General features: G+C 38.3%; 1 protein-coding gene across 3 annotated transcripts in view; it reads right to left on the bottom strand.

The window, feature by feature from the left end:
* Positions 1-270: 270 nt before the first annotated feature.
* NAA16 (N-alpha-acetyltransferase 16, NatA auxiliary subunit) overlaps positions 271-22,157 on the bottom strand; it is an 85,726-nt gene continuing 63,839 nt past the window's right edge. For 2 of the 3 annotated variants that reach the window (XM_080659385.1, XM_080659386.1), the window contains 8 exons: positions 19,656-19,784; positions 13,601-13,814; positions 12,124-12,317; positions 10,247-10,355; positions 7,925-8,023; positions 7,202-7,345; positions 2,962-3,059; positions 272-1,626 (listed from right to left, as the gene is read on the bottom strand). In XM_080659385.1, coding sequence (XP_080515511.1) covers positions 1,429-1,626; positions 2,962-3,059; positions 7,202-7,345; positions 7,925-8,023; positions 10,247-10,355; positions 12,124-12,317; positions 13,601-13,814; positions 19,656-19,784 — 1,185 coding nt within the window. In that variant the 3' untranslated portion in view covers positions 272-1,428. Of the gene's footprint in view, positions 1,627-2,961; positions 3,060-7,201; positions 7,346-7,924; positions 8,024-10,246; positions 10,356-12,123; positions 12,318-13,600; positions 13,815-18,933; positions 19,075-19,655; positions 19,785-22,157 lie in introns of all 3 variants that reach the window. The other variant, XR_013960091.1, reaches the window with a different exon arrangement.

Here is a 22,157-nt window from a genome sequence, read left to right as displayed (position 1 = left end):
ACTACAGCTGAAAGCACAATTCCATCTTTTATGTTGAAAGTAACATATCAAATTACACATTTGCCAGGATATCTAGTGACAGAGATTGCCTACTTTTTAAAGGATTAAAACATTAAAAAGAAAACAATCTGATGTGGCACCAGAATATATTGGTAGGTGATTTTTTTATAAGTTCGTAAAAATTATGATGAAAAGTTTTTACTCTCTCAAAGAAAAAATATTTTGCAAAAATATTTTGATTGTGTGAAGCAGTAACACAACACCAATAAGCAACTCTGTACAAAATAATTTATTACAGCATTATATAGGTTGACATTGTTTTACAGTAAGTGTTTTTCTCTCAATAATTACGAATCTAAAATAGCTTAGAGTGAAAAAAAATCATATTAATTAGAACTATTACTCTAAATAAAATCTCTCTTTTAATTTTATATTTGCCTTTAAGGGAAGTATCCCTATTACAGACATATTTACAGTTCTGCAAGAAACATATTGAGTGATTCCACTACTGTTTTCTATACAAGAATGAAATAGCTATCCTCCGCAAAAAATTGCCTGACAATACTGTTTTAATAATTAAACTAATAGATTAAATTCTCATTCTAATGATATAAAAAAATATTTAGTCTATGTATGACTATAAGAGTAAAGATGCTTCATTATAATTTGTAATTTGCTCTATTATGCTTCCTTGAAAGCATATGCCACTCAGATATAAACTATTAACACACGAAGCAATTTAGCCAAGAAAGCATAATTCTTGCTTGTGGGTCTTTAAGACTGATCTAGAGATACACAATACATTTACCAGTGAATTTCAGTGATTAAGAGGCAAACCAATCTACACATTCTGAATCAAAAGAAATTTTCATTTTCATGTATATTAAAAAAGAAATAATAAATCAAGAAAAAATTAAGGTAGAAAAAAAGGGCAAACTGAAGTAACTTTTAAACTAAACCTCAGTATCTGACAAAAGTAGTTCCATATTGTTTGTAACATACATATCGTTATCACTTTAAAACTGATGTGCTTTAATTAAAAAGTAAGCAAAAAACCAATAATAAGACAAATCAGTAAGAAATCAAACCATAAATTCTAAAACCAGGATCTAAAAAAAAAAAAAAGAGTGAGACTCTATACAACTTAGTTTAACATGAAATTATCATATTTATGATAAAGAAATGACAGCACCATCATAATGCTGATAATTCTAGTTTAGGAAAACTGTACAAGTATAAACAGGTCATTTTAACAGATGCTTATGTATTCTGGCAGAGTCAGATAAAAAATAAAATAAGCTTACATAATACTCCATTGAAAAAACTATCCAATTATTTCATTTAATATCTATATTAAAATACACCCTGAAAAGAAACTCTGATCTGAAGTCAGCTTTGAATCTATAGGAGACAATTTTCTATGGGATTTCAAATTTCATTTGCCAAGACATCATAGTTGGCCATATGGTTTAGTGCCGCACTATGACTGCTGACCTCAGTCACAGCAGGCAGGAAAGCAGACGTGAAAGGCAGCAGGTTATGACAGGCCATCCTGTATTCTTCATACTGGGAATTACAGTTCCCAAAGCTGCCATCAAGCAGTGCCTCAGAAACCTTTATTAAAATCTATTGAAACAAAGGGAAATAAAAAAAAAATTACATTTGGTTAATAATCACTTAAATCAAAAGGTGCAATCTGTTCATTAACCAAGAGAAGGCCAACAAGCCCTAGTCTAAAATAACTTCTTGCTATCTATCCTAAGTAATCATCTCAGAAAAGGAACATTTTAAAAATCAATTCTGCAAAGCCTTAAAAAAGCAGTAAAATTCTAATACTTGAAAAAGTGAATCCCTGAAACTGTGATCACTAAAATAAAAGTGTCCTTTATTAATAACAACAGCTCCCACATATTAAGTGATTACTATGTGCCAGACAGGTAGTAAGCACTTCAGTTTATTACTTCAATAAACCCTTATAACCAACTCTATGATGTAGCATTTTCATCCTCATCTTTGCCGGGAGCCAAAATCAACAGTAATTAATATAAATGCGAGAAGTCCAGTCAGAAGGCTGAATGGGGCTTTCTGATATTCGCAGGGCTGAATATCTGCATTTTATTCCCTACGCTGATGACTCAATGGCCTAAAGCAAACTCCCCCAACCTGATAATCTTACTGTTTACCAAACATCACCTTTGATATGTCTGTTTGCATTCCTAAAAGGCAATTGTGTATTCTAGTAAATAAAAGCAGATGGGAACAGAGACTCAGTGGAACTTGGTCCCTTGTACCAAGCTCACAACTGGCTTCCCCCATAATTTCTAAATTTATATTTCTTGTCTTGTGTATTAATTGGCGCATCAGCCCTTTCTCCAAGTCTTTGAACCCCAGGCCATGTGGGCCGTGGCTTCACACATCTTATACATGAGGGAAAGGAAGCTAAGAGATGTAATTTGCCTAATGTGATATAGCTCTTAATTAGAACTGGGATTCAAATCAAGGCTTAAGTCAGAAGGCCCACTCAAGAATTAAGTTGTAAAGGCATGTTTTGTTAGATCACTCAGTATCCAGTTATGGGAGGTATTAATCATTCTCTGTTAACCATGATTGCCTTGTGTTGGTTAAAGAAAGGACATTCTGACAGGCTGAGAGTTGTGTGACCCCGGGCCCTGGGAATCAACCTTGGAACTATTCTCATTCAAGAACTGCCTATGGAAAGATTAACCACCTTGTTGCCCAAACAATGGAGTCCCACTCCAGACTCCTACTTCCCCATGCCTGTAATCCCTACTTCCCCAAGTAATCCTTGTCCTACCCTATATAAGCAGCTGGCTTATGGGGGGCTGCAGAGTAGATTTTTGTAGATGACCTGCTGCTCTCCCATACTGCCGGCAGTATTAGAATAAATGCTCATATATGATTAAAAAACAAATGGGGGGAAATGAGTGTGAAAAATCTTACCTTTACATTTTTATCTTTTATAGTTTCATCCAGTCTAGTGGCAATGGCAATTGCTTTCTCTTGCCTTGACTTGTCCAGAAAATACATCATTTTAGCACCTGAAATATCAAGACATTTCAAAATGAGTAAACTTCTATGGCTAACGTTTGATTTGATTTACATTAACCAGTAGCTTAAAATATGGTCCCAAGTATTTAATTAGCAGTGGGCTGGAACTGGTTCCCGCCAGCTCTCAGGAGGCAATTATGACATCGCTTCCCACTTCCCATTCAATGACATTCCACTCATAGTTGGGTACAAAGAGATGGTTGCTAAACATTTACCAGGAGACCAGATTTAATACCCCATCCCCCACAAAAATGGTCCAACTCAAAATATAAACAGTGGCATCAATCACTTTTTTTAAAAATTATATCCTCAGATAAAATATCTAAGAAACAAATTATTTTCAGAGGACTGTGGTTGAGGGACAATAGGAAAATGTTTCCATATTCACAAAGAAAATAATTTTTAAAGCTTTTAAAAAATAAAACCCAGTTTATATTTCTCTAATAAATTACATAGTCCATATTCTATGTTCATTTTACTATTGGATTATTTAAAAAATATATTTTTTATTGATTTCAGAGAGGGAGAGGGAAAGAGATTTAGAAACATCAATGATGGGAGAGAGAATCACTGATTGGCTGCCTCCTGCTCACCCCCTACTGAGGATGGAGCCTGCAACCTGAGCATGTACCCTTGACCAGAATCGAACCAGAGACCCTTTGGTCTGCAGGCTGACCCTCTACCCACTGAATCAAAACAGCTAGGGCTACTACTAGATTTTGTTTATTAATTTATATTGTTAACGGTTAATGTATAAGAGCTCCACGTATATTATATTAGCTTTTTATCAGTTATATATCCGTGAATATTTTTTGGTCTTTTGAATTTATGGTGTTTTTATTTTTATATGGCAAAAATTATCTTCTCTTTAGAATTTCATATGATGTTTGGAAAGAAGCTTCCCATAGTCATACTAAAGAAATGTTTTCTTCTATTACTCTGTGTTTTTGAAGAGAAATTCTTATCTGCCCTTACTACCAAGAAGTGTAATTTCTCACATGAATTAACTTTTTTCCCATAGATATTAAAACCAAGAAGTTTCCCTTTGCAACAAAAAAAACTTAGGTTAAAGTACTTAAATACAGTATATGGCTTAAATTAGGAGTTCATTATATATACTTCATTTTGTCACCAATTCCCTTTCCACAATCTTTTGTTCAGTTTGCATTTATGCCATCTTGTCATTTTATAAATTTATATAAATTGCCTAAATTCTCTCCTGTAATAAGACAGAATATAAATAAATTCTCAAAATGGAAAATACATAAAGTAATAAAAATACAAGAAAAAAATCACAGATAATCACAACACCCAAAGGCAACCATTCATTAAAGCTTTGGCATACACTTTTTGTAGCCTTTATCCCATGTATATTTTTACATAGCTGAGATTATATTTTATGTTAATTCTGCATACGTATTAAGACATATTTACCCTTGTTATAACTTTTTAGAATACACATCACTTTATATAATTACCTGCTATTCTATCCTACAAACCTGATACATCTCCTTATTACTGGACATATTGGACATACATTAATCTGTTTCCACTATTTTCCCCATACTTTCACACATTTCAGGTAACATCTTTGCACTTAAAACTCCTTCTTTGCTTTGGAATAATTATTTAAAATTATTCACAAAAGTATGACTACAGCAAAAGATACAGGTAATGTGAAGTTCTTGATAAGAATGATTAAGTTGATTTCTTAAATGGCTGCAGCAATTTACACTGTAGCAGCAAACTATAAGAGTGCTTGTTAACTACATCTTTACTAAACTTTAATCTTTTCCAAACACATAAAAAATTTAATAATTTGAAAGGTCCAAAATGCTATTGTGTTTATTTTTGTTTGTTGTTTCTCATTAAATCTTTGTTGTTCAAAGTATTACAAGGTCCTCCTTTTTGCCCCATTAACCTCTTTCAGCTTGCTCCCATCCCCACCCACCACCAAGGCCCTCATCACCCCATTGTCCACGGGTTATGCATATATGCATACAAGTTCATTAGTTGATCTCTTCCCACCCACCCTCCGACTTCCCTCTGAGGTTCAATAGTCTGTTCGTGTTTCTGTGTCTCAGAGTCTATTTTTGATCATCAGTTTATTTTGTTCATTAGGTTCCACATATAAGTGAGATCATAGGATACTTATCTTCCTCTAACTGGCTTATTTCACTCAACATAATATTCTCCAGGTCCATCCAAGCTGTTGCAAATGTTGAGTTTTTTATTTTATTTTTTTTATTATTGCTGCGTAGTATTCCGTTGTGTAAATGTACCACAGTTTTTTTTATCCACTCATCTGCTGATGGGCACTTAGGCTGTTTCTAAACCTTAACTATTGTAAATTGTGCTGGTATAAACATAGGGGTGCATATATTCTTTCTGATGAGTGTTTCAGGTTTCTTAGGATATGTTCCTAAATGTGGGATCACTGGGTCAAATGGGAGCTCCATTTTTAGTTTTCTGAGGAAACGCCATACTGTTTTCCACAGTGGCTGCACCAGTCTGCATTCCCACCAGCAGTGTACTAGAGTTCCCTTTTCTCCACATCCTCGCCAGCACTTGTCATTTGTTGATGATAGCCATTCTGACAAGTGTGAGGTGATACCTCATTGTCATTTTGATTTGCATCTCTCAGATAATTAGTGATTTTGAACATTTTGATTGTTTGACTTTCTGTATGTCCACTTTGGAGAAGTGTCCTTTGCCCATTTTTTGATTGGATTGTTTATCTTCCATTTAAGTTGTATGAGCTCCCTATATATTTTGGAGATTAACCTCTTATCAGATATATCATTAGCAAGTATGTTCTCCCATGTAGTGGGCTCTCTTGCCATTTTGTTGATGGTTTCATTTTCATGTAGTCCCATTTATTTATTTTCTCCATAGTTTCCATTGTCCTAGGACAGTGGTCGGCAAACTAATTGGTCAACAGAGTGGCAAACAGCGGCTCGCGAGCCGCATGTGGCTCGCGAGCTGCAGTTTGCCGACCACTGTCCTAGGAGATGTATCGGTGAACATACTGCTACAAGCAATGTCTGAGATTTTGGTGCCTATGGTTTCTTCTAGGACTTTCATGGTTTCACATCTTACATTTAAGTCTTTTATCCATTTTGAGTTTATTCTTATGTATGGTGTAAGTTGGTAATCTAGTTTAATTTTTTTGTATGTACCTAATTTTCCCAACACCATTCTATTGAAGAGACGGCCTCTGCACCAATGTATGATCTTGCCTCCTTTGCCAAATACTAATTGAGCATAGAGGCTTGGGTCAATTTCTGAGTTCTGTTTTGTTCCATTGATCTAATATACCTGTTCTTGTGCCGATACCAGGCTGTTTTGAGCACAGTGTCTTTGTAGTATAACTTGATATCTGGTATTGTGATTCCTCCAACTTTGTTCTTCTTTCTTAAGATTGCTGCAGCTATTTGGGGTCATTTTTCGACCCATATAAATTTTTAGAGTGTTTGTTCTAGGTCTGTGAAATATGTTGTTGGTATTTTAATAGGATTGCATTGAATCTATAGATTGCTTTGGGTAATACAGACATTTTAATGATGTCGATTCTACCAACCCATGAACAGGGTATATTCTTCCACTTGTTTATATCTTCCTCTATCTTTTTTTTCAACATCCTGTAGTTTTCAGAGTACAGGTCTTTTACCTTCTTGGTTAAGTTTATTCCTAAGTATCTTAATTTTTTTGTTGCAATGGTAAATGGGATATTTTTTTGGTTTCTCTGAGAGTTCACTATTGGTATATAAAACTGCTATGGATTTTGGGTGTTAATTTTGTATCCTGCTAAGTTGCCAAATTCATTTATTAAATCTAATAGTTTTTTGATGGAGTCTTTAGAGTTTTCTATGTACAGTATCATGTCGTCTGTGAATAATGAGAGTTTTACTTCCCCCTTTCCAATTTGGATGCCTTTTATTTCTTCTTCTTATCTGATCGCTATGGCCAGGACTTCCAGAACTATGTTGAACAAGAATGGTGAAAGAGGGCATCCCTGATGTTTACTTATCTCTGATAATTAGTGAGGTTAAACATCTTTCCAAACTTTTTTTTAAAATCACATTCTAACTTTTTTCCATAAACATTTTAACCCTGGGATTTAAATACCAACCTGAAAGTAAATGCTGAAGAGAGGTAGAATTATGTTTGAGAAAATCCTCATTAAAACTTTCCAAATCCTTGTTGAAAAATAGCTTCTGCATTTCTTGAGATAGAACTTTGCTCACAATGTCTGGAAGATTACTATGGTTAGACACTATAAAAACAAATATTTGAAAATTTAAAAAATTTAGGTCTGTTCCTTGAAACAAAATCAGTTGAAATACATTTTATTAAGCTCGATATATTTTACAAAGTAAAAATATTATTGCTCCTTTGGAATATAAATACATTCTAGCTTAAAAATGCACTAATTTCTAGCATTATCTTTTTTTTTTTTTTTAAATATATTTTATTGATATTTTACAGAGAGGAAGGGAGAGGGATAGAGAGTCAGAAACATCAATGAAAGAGAAACGTCGATCAGCTGCCTTCTGCACACTCCCCACTAGGGATGTGCCCGCAACCAAGGTACATGCCCTTGACCGGAATCGAACCTGGGACCCTTGAGTCTGCAGGCCGATGCTCTATCCACTGAGCCAAACCGGTTAGGGCTCTAGCATTATCTTTGCTAGCATGTTTAATTTATAAACTTACCTTCCTTTAAATGCTTTATGTAAACATTATCTTTTTTTTTACTTTACAATTTGTAAATCTCTTTTAATGTGCAGCTTAATGAAAGACAGCTAAATTGTCACATTTGCTTTTACATAAATGTTATCGTGTTTATACTTACCAGAGTTAGAAAATTTAATTAAACATTCATGTAACCATGGGTTATTACTGTCTATGGCAAAAGCTCGTTTGACAGACTGCAACATTAACAGAAACTTTCCTGTGTCAGGAAAAAAAAAATAGGATCAATATTTTTGTATGATACTTTATCCACTTTATTTTAGCCTCACTTAAAATCCAGTAACAAAATGATAACTTTCCCTATAATATTTATAAGCAAAATTCAAGGGCAACTTTTATTTTCTAAAGAAAAGCATAAAATATCATGAAGAAATACTTTAGGTAAATAATTTGATTATTTAAACCATGGATTTGATTATAATATTCTAATTTATTACCCAGTAAAGTTTTGAAGTAGCAAAAGAAAAAAGGATTAAGATTATTTTTGGAAGGTTGAAATGGAACATTAAAAAACAAAAATAGATCTAATTGACAAGATTATACTGAATATGGCCACCAATATAATTAAGGGGGGGCTAGATGATAAAAGGTTAAGGGATTAAGATATATATATGTACACACACATACACATATATATACTAGAGGCCCAGTGCATGAAATCATGCACAGTTAGGGTCCCTCTGGGTGGCCTGCAGGGATGGGGCTGAAACCTGCATTCCAATGCCACCTGTATCTCCTACCTGCCGCTCCTGCTCATCCCAGCCCTACTGTGCTTGCCGTGGGCTCGCGCCCAATCAGTCCCAATCCGGAGAGGCTCGTGCTGCCACAGCAGTGTTTCAGCCATTAGCCCTGCATCTGGCGCCCTCCCAAGGGGAGTGGCCTGTGGGATGGAGGCTGAAACCGACTCTCCAACATCCCCTGAGGGGTCCCAGATTGCGAGAGGGCGCAGGCCAGGCTGAGGGACCACACCGGTGCACAATTGGGCTGGGGAGGGACCGTGGGAGAGCTCCAGGATGTGTCTGACCCATCTCACTCAGTCCTGATCGACTGGACCCCAGCAGCAAGCTAACCTACCAGTCGGAGCATCTGCCACCTGGTGGTCAGTGTACGTCATAGCGACTGATCGACTGTCTGCCCCCTGGTGGTTTGTGCACGTCATAGCGAGCAGTTGAGTAGCCTAAGCATGTCATTAGCATATTACGCTTTGATTGGTTGTTCGGTTGTTCTGCTGTTTGGTCTATTTGCATATTACCCTTTTATTAAATAGATACTGTATGTACTAGAAGCCCGATGCACGAAGATTCGTGCAAGAATAGGCCTTCCTTCTCCTGGCTGCCAGCACGCCGCGGGCTCGCTCAGGCAGCCTGTGCAGCGGTGGCGGTGGCAAGCCCCGCACACTCTGGCGCTGCTTCCTCCTCGCCCTCCTTCTCTGGAGAGTTCCTCTGCGCAGCGCTGGCGCTCCTGGGAAGGCGCAGAGGGGAAGAGGTGGGGGGAGCAAGGCAGGCAGGGAGGACTGGAGAGGTTGGGTGTGCTAGTGCATTTCACTTTCCCATTGTGAAAGTGGGATGCAACTGGCCCCCTTCCTCATCCTCTTCCTCCTCCGCCCTCCGCCTCCTGCCTGCCCGCCCTCCCTCCACACCCATCGCCCCTCCCCTCTTGATTTGGCAAGATAGGGAGGAGGGAGATCTGATAATTTGGGTTACTGTGTCAGTGGCCTCTTTCATCTATTCAAAACAAAGCTGAGCTGCTTGCTGCTGCCACCACCACCACCCCTTGGCTGGCCCGGGGCTCCCAGGCGCACTAACTGTGCACCGAGCGAGCTCCTGTGCACGGCTGCACCCGCAGGGCTGCTACAACGCTAGGGTTTTGTTTACCAGAGCAGCGGGGCAGGGGTGGGGTAGAGGGAGATGCCAGACACCAGGAGCTACAATCTCAGGCACCAGAGGGTTGCCTCTGAGGCCAGGGGCTGGGCCATAGGGAGGCCGCAAGGACAATTGACAGGTGTGGAGCGTGGCAGGGAAGCCCTGAGGAGGCTTGAGGCCCAGAGGCCCGGAGAGGCCGGGGCCACCTTCATCTGTCAGGTTAATTTGCATACTCACTCCTGATTGGCTGTGGGCGTCGTGAAGTGAGTCAATTTACATGTTTCTCTTTTATTAGTTTAGATATATATGTACATGTACACACACACACACACACAGCAGTATGGTGATAGCCAGAGGAAAAGGGAGGTGGAAGTGGGTAAAGGGGGTAAAAATGGAGATGGAAAATGACTTGACTTTGGGGTGGCAAGCACACAATGCAGTATGCAGATGAGTTGTACACTTGAACCTTGTATGGCTTTTTAACCAATGTTATCCCAGTAAATTTAATTTAAAAATAAAAAGAAATATAAAAGAATTAAAAGCTGAATTCAAACCATTACCTTTTCTAAAATATATTTCAAATGCTAATAGATGAGTGTCAATGTTACCAGCAACAAGGTTCTTAAGAGGTGTGAGGAACTTGATAGCTTCTTCCAATGGATTTTCTATCTATTTTGAAGCAGAAAGGAAAATTATTATAGTTTAAAAACAGCTAAACAAATCAAATTTGTCCCCAAATTTTATATTAATACATATCTGAAATAATTTCTACAGTGTGGGTAAGGAGAAACTCTCCTCTAACCTCAAGGTTTTTCTGTTGGTCTAATAATCAAATAAACACAAGACAAATTAACAAGAGAAAATGCACAAATTTAATTACATACCATACATACATATGGGAACCCTGTATACATGAGACAGAGATTCCACATACATGAAAGGTTCAAAGACAGAAAGGGAAAATAAAGTATATATGACATTCTGAGTTAAGGACCATCTTGGATCTTCAGAAAGGAGGAAGGTAAGAAGAGCAGATGTTTAATAATTAGTAGTTTACCCTGCCATATAGAGAGGCCAAAAAAGGTTATCTCTGATAATCTCTTACTATGGGAAAGGCCCCTAATTCAATTCTTCTAGGTAGTTAAAAGAGGCAGAAGTTTCTCTTAAGCCTACAAGGTCTTGGTTGCCTTTAGGCACTGTTGGAGTGACTTGCTCTGAATCCCTACAACAGATCTTTTTATATAACCAACTGAAGGAGATATTACACCAAGTACTGACAGCCCCTTATACTACAAACATATAAAGTAAGTAGACAAATATAATTGTACCAAATAACAGAGAAAAAGTAATAACAGATTAAAAAGTAAAAACAAATGAAAGATTCACAGTAAATAAAACAGAAAAAAAAATATTTCCCTAAATCTGGTCCCTAAATAATTAAATCCTGGAGATGAAGAACTAATTCTTTGTAGCTAACACATACCTAGCAAGATATATGAAATGCTTCCATATTTAATAGATAACTGTATTGCTGCTATAACAAATTAACAAAATTTAGTGTCTTAAGACAACACAAATTTATTATCTTGCAGTTCTGTGAGTTAAAAGTTCAATATGGGTCTTTCTGGATTTAAAATCAAGTGTCAGCCAGACTGCATTCTCTTTCAGAGGCTCTAAGGGAGAACATGTTTTAATGTATTTTTCAGCTTCTCAAGGCTGCCTACATTTTTGGCTTATAGCTGCCTTCTTCCCATCCCTCCCATCACCTTCTAGGCCAGCAACAGGGGTGGAGTCCTTCTCACACTACTCCTACCTTCTTTCCTCTTCCACTTTTAAGGGCCTCTTGTGAATTTACATTAAGCCCACCTGGATAATCCAGGCTAATCTCCTATCTTAAGGCCACCTAATTACAACCTTAAATTCCATTTGCCACCTTCATTCCCCTTTGCCATGTAATTTAACATATTCACAGGGTCCAGGGTTTAGAACACAGACACCTTTGGAGGGTCATAATTCTGCCTACCACAACTACAATTCTATGTATAATATGCATTAGCAAAATTCGCATATTATCACTCAAAATTATTTATGGCATATCATTTGAAATGTTACAAATGGCCCTAGCTGGTTTGGCTTAGTGGATAGAGCATTCGCCTGCAGACTGAAGGATCCCAGGTTTGATTGTCAAGGGCACATGCCTGGGTTATAGGCTGGATCCCCTGTAGAGGGCATGCAGGAGGCAGCCAATCAATGGTTCTCTCTCATCATTGATGTTTCTCTCTCTCTTCCCTCTACCTTTCTCTCTGAAATCAATAAAAACATATTTTTAAAAAATGTTACAAATGGCTCCTAATTTATAAATTTAAATAAAACATGTTTATGGCCAGAACAGAATTAACATAAATTTTACCAAATTAACATAGTAAATTCATCTCACCCTTTCTAATTTTTCAGGTATAAGCTCTTCTTTGAGACCACTGGCTTCTTCTTCTTCTTCATCCCTTTTTTTCTTTTGGTTTTTTTGTTGACGTTCCCTTTCCGCATGCTTTCTCTCTTCTTCTAATTTAGCCTTTTTCTGAGCTCGTCTCTGCTTGCTAAGCATTTTCTTCAATTCTTTGGCTGACAGGTTTTCTATAAATATCCAAATGCATAAACATTCTGAGTCAATGTTTCATTTTTCCTCATATTCTTATACAATACAAACTATTAGGATAGCTTTTTGGGGGCAAGGGGAAAAGGCAACTATACAAAAGTTTTTAGAAAGTGTATTTTTTTAAATATATTTTTATTGATTTCAGAGAGGATGGGAGAGGGAGAGAGATCAAAATATCAATGATGAGAGAGAATCGTTGATTGGCTGCCTCCTGTACACCCCACACTGGTGATTTGTGAGAGAGGGAATCGAACCACGACCTCCTGGTTCATAGGTCAAGGCTCAATCACTGAGCCAAGCCAGCAGGGCTAGAAAGTGTATTCTTAATGACTAGCACTAAATATGGCACATAAAAGACAACCAGTAAATGCTGCATTGACTAAAATTAACCAATTCTAGCCCAGTTCTGCCTCCTATACATGACTTTAGGCAAATCATCTCTTTCAGTATCATTTCAAACTGTGGAAAGGAGGGCTGATGATACCAACTATTCTCTTAAGAATATTTCAAGGATAAGACAGTGTATTATAAGCACACTTATGATCTCTAGACACCACATAAATATTACAAATGAAAGATCAGAAACTTGCCTCTATGCTATTTTTCAAATATTCCTAGATATTAACATTTTAGTGAATAAAAGCTATATAGATATTCTCATTAGCATTATTAGATACTAGAAGTTGTAAGAATAATTATTTTTCCCTAAGGAGCTCAAAGCCTTTTTCAGTTACAAATAAATAATAATAATAATGGTAAAGAGCCTCGTCAACAGACATTTCTATTTTTCCTGAATTGGCCTTACTGAAGATAAAAAAAAGATTCCAAGTCATTGCATTGGGGTGATTAAGAAGCATCAGCTGCCGAAACCGGTTTGGCTCAGTGGAAAGAGCGTCGGCCTGCGGAATGAAGGGTCCCGGGTTCGATTCCGGTCAAGGGCATGTACCTTGGTTGCGGGCACATCTCCAGTGGGAGGTGTGCAGGAGGCAGCTGATCGATGTTTCTCTCTCATCATCGATGTTTCTAGCTCTCTATCCCTCTCCCTTCCTCTCTGTAAAATATCAATAAAATATATTTAAAAAAAAAAAAAAACGTTTAGAAGCATCAGCTACAAAACATCATCCTGCTGCTTTTTCTAAGTCTTCCCCCAATTGTTTTTCACACACACACACACACACACACACACGTATTGTTTATACTAATAACATTCTTAAATGTGGTGTTCTTTTCAAATTTTAAAAAATAGTTCTTTCTCAGTTACCTGAATTTATTTCTTGTTGTTTGCTTTCATTAGTTAAGGGATTATCATACAATTTCAAGTATATTTCAATTGCTGATCTAGCAGCCTTGAAATAGAAGGCATGTCTTCTCAGCATATCTTCTAATCTCAGAAGATCAACATAGGCACGAAGAGTCATCTTTCTCATGCAGTATGTATGGAAGTCAAATTGATCATCGGTTATCTCAAGAAAATGCTTAAAAACAAAACCACAAATTATTTCTTACATTTTGTCAATAATGTCTACTTTTGAAAACCATAAAAAGCCCCCAAAACATTTTTAAGAGTCACAATTTCACTTATTTGCCCTCTCCAGTGTTTAACCCTATGAAGGACAACAAGTTCTTTGCATATAACTTAAGTTTCTCTTTCTACAATTGATGATCATTCACTAGAAATCATGTTTTGTGATGATACTCAATTTCTATGTAATAAGTCAGGTTTTTAAGCCTGGAAATTAGCATATACTGATATTTTATTTTTAATGAAACATTTCTCCTTGGTATTCTTCAAAAATCGGCATGGCAGAATTAAACAGCTCTGACTCAAGACTATATACTAGAGGTTCACACAAAATGTTTATATATCAGCCTGCTCTGCTCAACTATGAGCTCTTCAAGAGTAGGCCTTGTCATGTCTATCCCCACTGCCTGGCACAAGGCCCAACACAGCAGACACTCAATAAGCACAATATTGGCCAATTCAAGAGATCAGTTGCTGATCAGGCATGTGACCTCAATTATCTAGATCCTCGATTACTTAAGTTAGGAATAACATCTAAATTGCCTATTTCATAAGGTTGTTAAAGATCAAATAAGAGCATATTTTAAAGTTCATTCTAAACTGTGAACTGCTATTCAAATAGCATTATGGTTTTCTCTTGCTCAATTTGCTACCATTAATTTACCTACATTCCATTTTAGCCAAGGTTCTTAGTCTGGAGCCTATGTATAAACTGAATAACATTTTCCTAAGGAGAGAGCTTGAGGCTTTCATCTAATTTCAAAGGGTCCATGGCTCCCCAAAAGTTTAAGCACCAATCCCTTACATAGAAAGGAGATTAACTCCCTAGAAACAATGTACACTTTTATTTTCTTCCCTACATGCATCTTTACCTGCTTTTTTTTCTCTCCTACTTTAGCTTCTCCAAAAACAGAAAAAAGAATGATTCAACACACCAATACAGAGCAAGCTCTTCTACCCTTCATCTTCCCTATATCCTAGGGCCTAGTAATTCACCATGCAGAGGACACATTAATGTCCATATCATTTGATAATTTTAGTTGTCTTGGTAATTAGAAACACACCATACAAAGAATTACATTAAGTGCCTGAGATTTTAAAAGAAGAATTTAAGATAAGAAGTACACAATGTGGAAAATGTACACAATAGAAAAAATGAACATATTAGTTTTATTTACTTCAAGAATCATGCTTTAATGATGTTATTATATTTGAAAATTGCATTCCTCCCATCAATAACACAAACCAATTCATAAATAGCAAGCTTGTTTTTTTAAAAAAAGAATTAAATAGTTCATAAAGTTGTTCATGGTCTTCCTTGATGTCAATCAAGTTATGTCTAGCACAGTAAGAATATCTTAAAATTCAATAAAACTGAATAAGAAAAATGACAGTGCCAAAATTCATGGAGATGAAAACTTTAAGAGGTTATAGGACCTTTTTCAGGCTGAGAAACAGCACATTTCAAGAGATATTCCTAGCAGCATTAGTAAACATCGATTTTTAGTCAAGTCTCAGAAGGAACCACAAACATTTAAAGCCTCCTCTTTATCAGTAACAGCCCACAGACTGCCTCTCTCCAGTTAATGTCTTCCATAAATAGGGTAACCAACTTATCCACTTTGCCTGAGGCTTTCAGTTTTTCCACTGAAAACCTTGTGTCTCAGGAACTTGCTCAAGTCCTCCAAACTTGGATGTTGATCACTCTGTAATAAATAAACTAATGGCGGTAGACCAGATATGACTACATTAAATTTGAAAACATTGGTACTACAAAATAATTTTGCTTTTGGAAGAAATGTTTGGAGAATCCTACTTAAAAACAATAAACAATCTTAGGTTGATTTTCTATTTTTTTAACTTTTTATTTGGAATAATTATAGATATAGAGGAAGTTGCAAGGTAGTATGGAGATGTTCTGTACACTCTTCCCTCAGTTTCCCCCAAAAGGCTACATCCTACATAACTATAATACAATATCAAAACCAAACGACTGACATTGGTACAACTTGTGTGTATAGTTTTTTAGATTCGAGTAACCAATACCACAATCAATATACATAACTGTCTAATTACCACAAATATCTCCCTTGTACCACATCTTGGAGTGACTTTCAGATCTCCAAATTTATAAAACATAAAAATATACTAGATAACACAAACAGATAAAGTTAGTTTTCCTGAACTTTGACCAAATATGAACATGATAACATCACTTAGCTCACCGTGGACTCTAGGTACCCAAATTTTAACATACTGTTTATGCCCTTAACTCAATGTTCCCCTCATCAAAAACACTAGTTCTTTCTCTTTCTTTTTCTTAGTGATAGGAAGTAGTAAAGCAGGAATTGCTTAAATTCCAAAGTTAGGCTTGAATCAAAGTAAGACAAGTCAGCAAAGAAGTAAGAAATACTCTTCAGAGCTTAAGAGTGTGGTTTTCATTAGGCATTCGCTATAAGGCCCTTGCTTCTGACCCAGATTCATCTACCCATTCCTTCTCAGAGTTACTGGAGTAGACTAATAAGAACTCACACACAGAAATACGACAAAAACCTCTGGACTTAAAATATAGTAATAACTAGACCAAAGAGGATAATAAGCAACACTATTTTCTTTATAGAGAAAGAATTTGCCGTTATAAAGCATGTGTCAATTTGATAAAGATTATGCACTAGAAGATAAAGTTATGAACTTCCTATAGTTCTGAGCTATCAGAAATCCTATATCTTATCAAAAAGTTTTAGAAATATGTATTGTTGCTGTTTCAGATACAAATCAGTACACTAAAATAAAAAGAAATCAATCATCTGAAAAACGGGAAAAGAAATTCAATTTTTAAAAATTGATTTCAGCCGAAACCGGTTTGGCTCAGTGGATAGAGCGTCGGCCTGAGGACTGAAAGGTCCCGGGTTCGATTCCGGTCAAGGGCATGTACCTTGGTTGCGGGCACATCCTCAGTGGGAGGTGTGCAGGAGGCAGCTGATCGATGTTTCTCTCTCATCGATGTTTCTAGCTCTCTATCCCTCTCCCTTCCTCTCTGTGAAATATCAATAAAATATATTTAAAAAAAAAAAATTGATTTCAGAGAAGAAGGGAGAGGGAGAGATAGAAACATCAATGATGAGAGATAATCATTGATCGGTTGCCTCCTTCCCGTCCCATACTGGGGATCAAGCCTGCAACCCAGGCATGTACCGTGATCAAACCGTGATCACCTGACTCATAGGTTGACACTCAACCACTGAGCCACGCTGGCCAGGCGAAAATTGAATTCTTGAAAGATAAAATAGTTTAAAATTTTATTCTGAGCACAAGTTTATATTCAATATCTTAAAGACAGTTGTTTTGCTTTGCTTTGAATAAAACTCAAGCTCTAAACATCATATTGAGTTAGACTCTCTCTATATAACCTGTATATATAACCTAAAATCCTATAAGGGGGGCAAGATAAAGACAGAAAAAGTACTACACTGGGCCATTCTAGAATTCTAACATTTCAAATCCAATTAGTAAGAGCTCACAGCAATATGTGTCCCAGCTGAAACTGTCTCAATGAAAGAATGCTGGAAGGAGTTCTAAAAGGCACAAGAATTAGCCCTTATTTGAACTTCTCTATTCACTGACATTTTATTTAGAAAGTAAACTACAAAGTTTTATTTTTGAAAGGTGCTCATTTCTTTACTAAAGTATTTTAAACTCAGGAACAAAAGTAACTCATGCAGATACCTATCATAATAAATCTTTTAATTCAGTAATTACTCCTAAATCCTTACAATTATATCAATAAGAATTTTCTAGATTACATTAATTATATTAGAAATTAATTTTAGAGTCAGTCAACAAATTTTAATCACCCTATTTGTATTAGGCATTCATATATACCCACTAGATGAGTTACGTCTTATTTTCAGTATGAATTCACTATGAAAAGACTAACTTACAAGTAACATAAGACTAGGGTCTTGTTTATCTGCTTCTAATTTCTTCTACTCTAAAGCACCAAAGGCAAAGCCTAAATACAACAGAGATTCTAGCAATAATAATTATGTACAATGACCAGAGGGTTATGATTTTTGCTCCATTTTAATCTCAATCAATGATTTCCTATACTTTTTTTCCTTCAAAAATGCTTTGTCAAATAATGTTTTTTGAACTAGAAGTACAGCTGATTCTTGAACATAGGTTTTTATAGTTTTTAAAAATCTGTGTATAAAGAATACCTGGGCAGTTCAAACCCATGTTGTTCAAAGGTCAACTCTATTTTTGATCCATGGTTTGAAATCCACATATGCAAAGGACAGATGGTAGTTATAGGATGATTTTCAATTGCAAAGGGGTTAACGCCCCAAGGGCCCTCAATGTTAAGGGTCAACTGTACTTAATCTCTGACATTACAGAATTTTACTTCATGTTACTCAGCCAAAATCACTAAAAATTCAAGGTAAAATATCTAAATGAAACTCAATAATGAAATCGTAGTCTAACAACCTTCAAAAATATTAAAAAGCAATAAGTAATATAGTTATTAATGTTAGGAATGGAAATGAAGCTGGAAGGGTCATAATTATAATGATCCTAAGGATATTCAAATTTCATTTTCACAGAAAATCTAATAAATTTCCAGTTATGGTCCTGCTGGAATTACTGATCCATAAGTAAACAATCTCTCACCAAGAATGTCTTGGTTAATGAAAAATGGATCTTTCCTAATTACAAACAATGTTTTAAAATGACAGTCATCAAGCTAGTGATCTACGTTTGTATCACAGAAGAGCCTGATTTACACAATGCTTGGATATTTCCTGAATAGTTAGTTCACTTATCATCCAAGGGCTTTATATTTTCAAGGAGATGAAAATAGTTCCCAGAGATATAACCATCAAGCCCAGACTTAAAAAGAAAAGAAAACAAAGCAAAAACTAGGTTATTTGTGAAAGGGCTCAGGTATAATCCTAGCTCCAGTTCCCATCAAAAGCCACCCCCTAAGATTTAGCCTTTCCTTTGGGTAACCTCAGAAATTTCATACGGGAAAAAGGCCAAAGTGACTGCCAGAGTGCAGACTTCAGGCTCACCTGACTATGATGCCTGCGGTTTAATACTGCGTCAGCATGGGAACAGTGGTGCCGATTGAGCCCAACTGAGGGCTGCTGAGGACTGCCTCAGGGGTGCATTTGTGGCTCTTTTCCTCCTGTTGTCCATTTGGAAGGAGAGTGCTTCAGAGATGACAAAGAACAGGAAAACAAAATTCACACAAAGGAAAAGAAAAGGCCCCTCACTAAGGCACATCACACACATCATCCTAAAAGCAAGTAATAAAAATAAGCCTGCAAATCAGTCACAGACTGCTGTACAAAATACTGAATGTGAGAACAAATATCCTGGGAAGACAAACTGGAGAGAGGCTGACTACTGAGCAGATCCTGACATAAAGGGGAAAGAGGTGGCCATCAGCTTGTGTGTCCTTCTAGGCTAGTAATGAAAATCAAATAATGGCCCGATTAGAGAATAGAGATTTTGAATATATGTTATTAATAGCAATAATGACTTACTAATTAATCTTTTACTTTTTCCTTTAGACAAAAATATGGAGATGTTGAAATCCTATACCATTTGAGGATAAACAAAAGCAATCATTTATTCACAACCTCTGAATGTTTGAAAGGCTAAAGGTCAAGAATTTTTCACAGTGAAATTTCCAAAGTGGATAAAAGAGGTAGATCCCATGTTGAAAAATACCTGCTTTTTTTTTCATCACTTTACAGGAGAAAAATAAGTCAAAATTCTATCAACTTACCCTTTCTACTTCATGGCATTTTTTCAAGGCATCCCCATATCTCCCCAAACGCTGATAAGCTAAAATGCACTCTGTTTGAAACCACATACACTGCATTTCATTTAGATTTTCCATGGCAGATGTTCCTTCCTGAAATAGAAGCATTCATTAATATAAGAAGCAAGTAATAAAAGAGATTCAAAATATCTCATTTTCTCTTTTATAACTATAGTTACAAATATTATGATAATAGCAATCTATCCTATCTAATAAAAGAGTAATATGCAAATTGACCATACCTCTGCAACAACCACAGCCACGCCCATCAGCCAATCAGGAATGAGTATGCAAATTAACCCAACCAAGATGGCTGTGGCCATGGAGAAAGCTGGAGGCTTGGGTTTCCCCGGCAATGGAGAAAGACAAGCTTTCCGCCTGCCCTGGCCTGCCTTGGCCTCTGCTGAAGGCTACAAAGTTTCAATTATAGAAGATAAATAAATCCCAGATACCAGGGCCTCTGCGGGGCATGGCCGGCCTGCAAACCACAACAGGCCCCTCGCCCAGGCCACCCCACGCCCCCAGGGAACCCCCACCCTGATCCGGGACACCCTTCAGGGCAAACCAGCCTTCCCCCACCCGTGCACCAGGCCTATATCCTATCTAATAAAAGAATAATATGCAAATTGACCATCACTCCAACACACAAAATGGCTGCCCCCATGTGGACACAAAATGGCCGCCACAAGATGGCCAGCAGGGGAGGGCAGTTGGGAGGGACCAGGTCTGCATGGGAGGACAGTTGGGGGTGATCAAGCCTGCAGGGGAGGGCAGTTAGGGGTGACCAGGTCAGCAGAGGAGGGAAGTTGGGGATGACCGGGCCTGCAGGGAAGGGCAGTTGGGGGGGGATCCAGGCCTGCAGGGGAGAGCAGTTGGGGGGACCATGCCTGCAGGGGAGGGCAGTTAGGGGTGACCAGGTCTGCAGGGAAGGGCAGTCAGGGTGACCAGGCCTGCAGGGGAGAGCAGTTAGGGGCAAACAGGCTGGCAGGGGAGCAATTAAGCATCAATCAGGCTGGCAGGGGAGTGGTTAGGGGGTGATCAGGTTGGCAGGCAGAAGCAGTTAGGGGCAATCAGGAAGGCAGGCAGGCGAGCAGTTGGGAGCCAGCAGTCCTGGATTGTGAGAGGGATGTCCGACTGCCCATTTAGGTAGGATCGGGCCTAAACGGGCAGTCGGATATCCCTTGAGGGGTCCCAGATTGGAGAGGGTGCAGGCTGGGCTGAGGGACACACACCCCCGTGCACGAATTTCATGCACCGGGCCTCTAGCCTATATAATAAAAGTCTAAGTGACTGTTACAGCGGAACGACCAGAATGACCAGTTGCTATGATGAGCACTGACCATCAGGGGGCAGAGGCTCAATATAGGAGCTGCCCCCTGGTGGTCAGTGCACTCCCATAGGGGGAGCACTGCTCAGCCAGAAGCCAAACTCACAGCTGGCAAGCGCAGCGGTGGTGGCAGGAGCCTCTCCCACCTCCGCAGTAGCAGCAAGGAGCAGTGAGCTGAGCAATAAGGAGCCTGCCGCTAAGGAGCAGCGAGCTGAGCTGTAAGGAGCAAGGGATCCCAGATTGCAACAGGGATGTCTGTCTGCCGGCTTAGGCCCAATCCCAGCTTAGGCCCGATCCCTGGGGGAATCAGGCCTAAGCCAGCAGGCAGACATCCCCTGAGAGGTCCTGGACTGCAAGAGGGCGCAGGCCGGGCTGAGGGACCACGCCCCCTCCAGTGCATGATTTTCGTGCACCAGGTCTCTAATTAACAAATATATTGATGGGCTAACAAAAAGCTCCTATCAATTTAAAATTATATTTCTTATTTATCCATCTCTGTTGGGGTATTCAACACTCTACCTAAAAGACTCCAGTTTACTGGCCCTAGCTGGGTGGCTCAGTTGGTTAGAGCATCCTCCCAACACACCAGGGTTGTGGGTTTGTTCCCCAGTCAGGGCACATACAAGAATCAACCAATGAGGGCTCCTCTCTCAGGGGGAGGGGGAGGTTGATTGTTGGTGGTGTTGAGGCCTTGAGGCTAAGCTTGTGGGTGGTAGTGGCTGGTGCAACATCTCACATCATTTTACTGGTACAGCCCATCAAGAGGCCAGAAGGCAGAACTTATGCTGACTATGAATCCGTGAATGAATGCATGGGAGGTGTTTGTAAAATGTACGAAGAACATCTAAAGAAAATGAATCCCAACAGCCCCTTATCACGTGATATCAGCCAGTTATTTGATTTTACTAGAGGCCTGGTGCACAAAATTCATGCATGGGGTGGGGGGTGGGTGTTTGTCCCTCAGCCCAGCCTGCACCCTCTTGCAATCCAGAACTGCTGCCTCCTGTTTGCTTGCCTGCCTGCCTGATAGCCCCTAACCACTCGCCTGCCTGCCTGATTGCCCCTAACTGCACCTGGGACACAGGCTTCCCTCTTCTGGCCGGCCACAGGCACCCGGGACTCCAGGCAGTGCTTCCCGG

The sequence above is a fragment of the Plecotus auritus genome (genome assembly GCF_963455305.1).
Source record: "Plecotus auritus genome assembly, chromosome: 3".
In the NCBI taxonomy this organism is placed as follows: domain Eukaryota; kingdom Metazoa; phylum Chordata; class Mammalia; order Chiroptera; family Vespertilionidae; genus Plecotus; species Plecotus auritus.
Note: the sequence above shows the minus strand (reverse complement) of the source record. Positions and strands in the feature narration are given on the sequence as shown.